We start from the raw sequence: 1,750 nt of genomic DNA, 5'->3' as shown, positions 1-1,750 counted from the left end.
AGCATTTGAAATTTATTACTAAGTTTGTTTCTTGTGCATCCCTTTTGTTCTTTTTTCATATATTTGCCTTGATCTAGGTGTTCACAGATCTCGTCTGCTATGACTCATGTGAGCCATTTGTAGGTTGTTGGTAGACAGCAGATGGGCCTATATTTGTTAGGGAGCTCGGTCTCCAGAGCTCTTAGGGAGAAGGTTGGTATTTCTTGTTGTGAGCCACTCTAGTGATTCTTCTCTTTTTACTATTCTTGAAAAGGCTTGCATATAAGTGTGGTGTGGTGCTGGGATGATTTTTAGCCAGAAATTTGAGATCTTCCCTATTCCTGGTGTCTTGAAATTACTATATTCTTTTATTTTTGTTACTTTTTCTGTGGTGATGTTTATTGGTAGCATTTGCTGTTTCTGGCTGTTCTTCTGCCTCATGGTGTCAATCCATGAATTCTCTTGGTGTTGTCTAGGGTCTTCAAACAGTGGCTTCCAAAATCTCTCTAGATCTTCCTTGCTCGGTGGTGTTCCTACCTCAACTGTTTCTTTCATCATCTTCCTATACACAATCTTTGGATTTTCACCAAACTGCCTATTTATCTGTTGCACTTTTATCTTCTGTTGTTTGTTTCCTACTTGTGAAGCTAGGGCCTTTAAATTGGCTTGGTGTTATTAGTTTTCCACTCACTTATTCATCCCCTATTCTGTATTTTTTCTTTATTTTCCTTATTTTCTTGAGCAGATTTTGTGAGTGATTTTGATCTGTCATATAGTTGGTCATTTGAGAGATCTTGCTTTAACTCTCTAGTATGCAACTTCATATGACGTGTAAGACTTGATTTCCGGGAAAATGCTTTCCCACATTCCTTGCATATGAATGGATTCTCTCCAGTATGGATTCTCATATGACTTGTAAGATGTGCTTTCTGGGAAAATGATTTCCAACATTCCCTGCACATGAATGGCTTCTCTCCGGTATGGATTCTCATATGACTTGTAAGATTATGTTTATGGGCAAATCCTTTCCCACATTCCTTGCATATGAATCGACTCTCTTCAGTATGCAAAGTCATATGACTTGTAAGATGATGTTTTTGGGCAAATACTTTCCCACATTCCTTGCACGTGAATGGCTTCTCTCCTGTATGGATTCTCATATGAAGTGTAAGATTTGATTTCTTGGAAAATGCTTTCCCACATTCCTTGCATATGAATGGATTCCCTCCAGTATGCAATGTCATATGACTTGTAAGATGATGTTTGTGGGCAAATCCTTCCCTACATTCCTTGTACATGAATGTCTTCTCTCCTGTATGGATTCTCATATGAGCTATAAGATTGCGTTTCAAGAAAAATGTTTTCCCACAGTCATTACACATGAATTTCTCTCTGGTAGGATTTGTAATATCATTTGTAAGATTAATTTTCTTGTAAAATGCTTTCTCAGTCAGTTGATCTGAAAGGCTTCTCTCCATTGTGACTATTTCTTCTTTCTTGTTTTACTTTCTTTTTGCAAGTTTGTGGATGTTTTTCATTCACTGTTGAATTCATTTCATATGAATATTCATCATCTTCATTAGACTCATAGAATTCCTCTGGTTCTATTTCGATGTCCATCAATGGATCCAGAGACAAAAAGTCTCCATCACTGGTTCCACTACAGGCAGCCAAGTTGCTGTTTTCTTGATTTATAATGCACTTTCAGTTTCACTTTTCAAAGGAAATTCTAAAGAATGTCCTGGATTCATTTTAGCCTTATGTCCTGTCC

The 1,750-nt window shown here is 37.2% G+C and overlaps 1 protein-coding gene across 1 annotated transcript; it reads right to left on the bottom strand.

Annotated features, from left to right (window-relative positions):
- Nucleotides 1–674: 674 nt before the first annotated feature.
- LOC135200747 (gastrula zinc finger protein XlCGF8.2DB-like) lies at nucleotides 675–1,457 on the bottom strand. Its single transcript, XM_064229351.1, has one exon. It carries the CDS (start codon nucleotides 1,455–1,457, stop codon nucleotides 675–677), a length of 783 nt encoding a protein of 260 aa, XP_064085421.1.
- Nucleotides 1,458–1,750: the final 293 nt, after the last annotated feature.

The sequence above is a fragment of the Macrobrachium nipponense genome, chromosome 27 (genome assembly GCF_015104395.2).
Source record: "Macrobrachium nipponense isolate FS-2020 chromosome 27, ASM1510439v2, whole genome shotgun sequence".
Classification (NCBI taxonomy): domain Eukaryota; kingdom Metazoa; phylum Arthropoda; class Malacostraca; order Decapoda; family Palaemonidae; genus Macrobrachium; species Macrobrachium nipponense.
Note: the sequence above shows the minus strand (reverse complement) of the source record. Positions and strands in the feature narration are given on the sequence as shown.

Excerpts from the sequence above, each read along its gene's own strand:
- LOC135200747 (XM_064229351.1), bottom strand. The coding sequence starts at position 1,457 with ATGGAGAGAAGCCTTTCAGATCAACTGACTGAGAAAGCATTTTACAAG.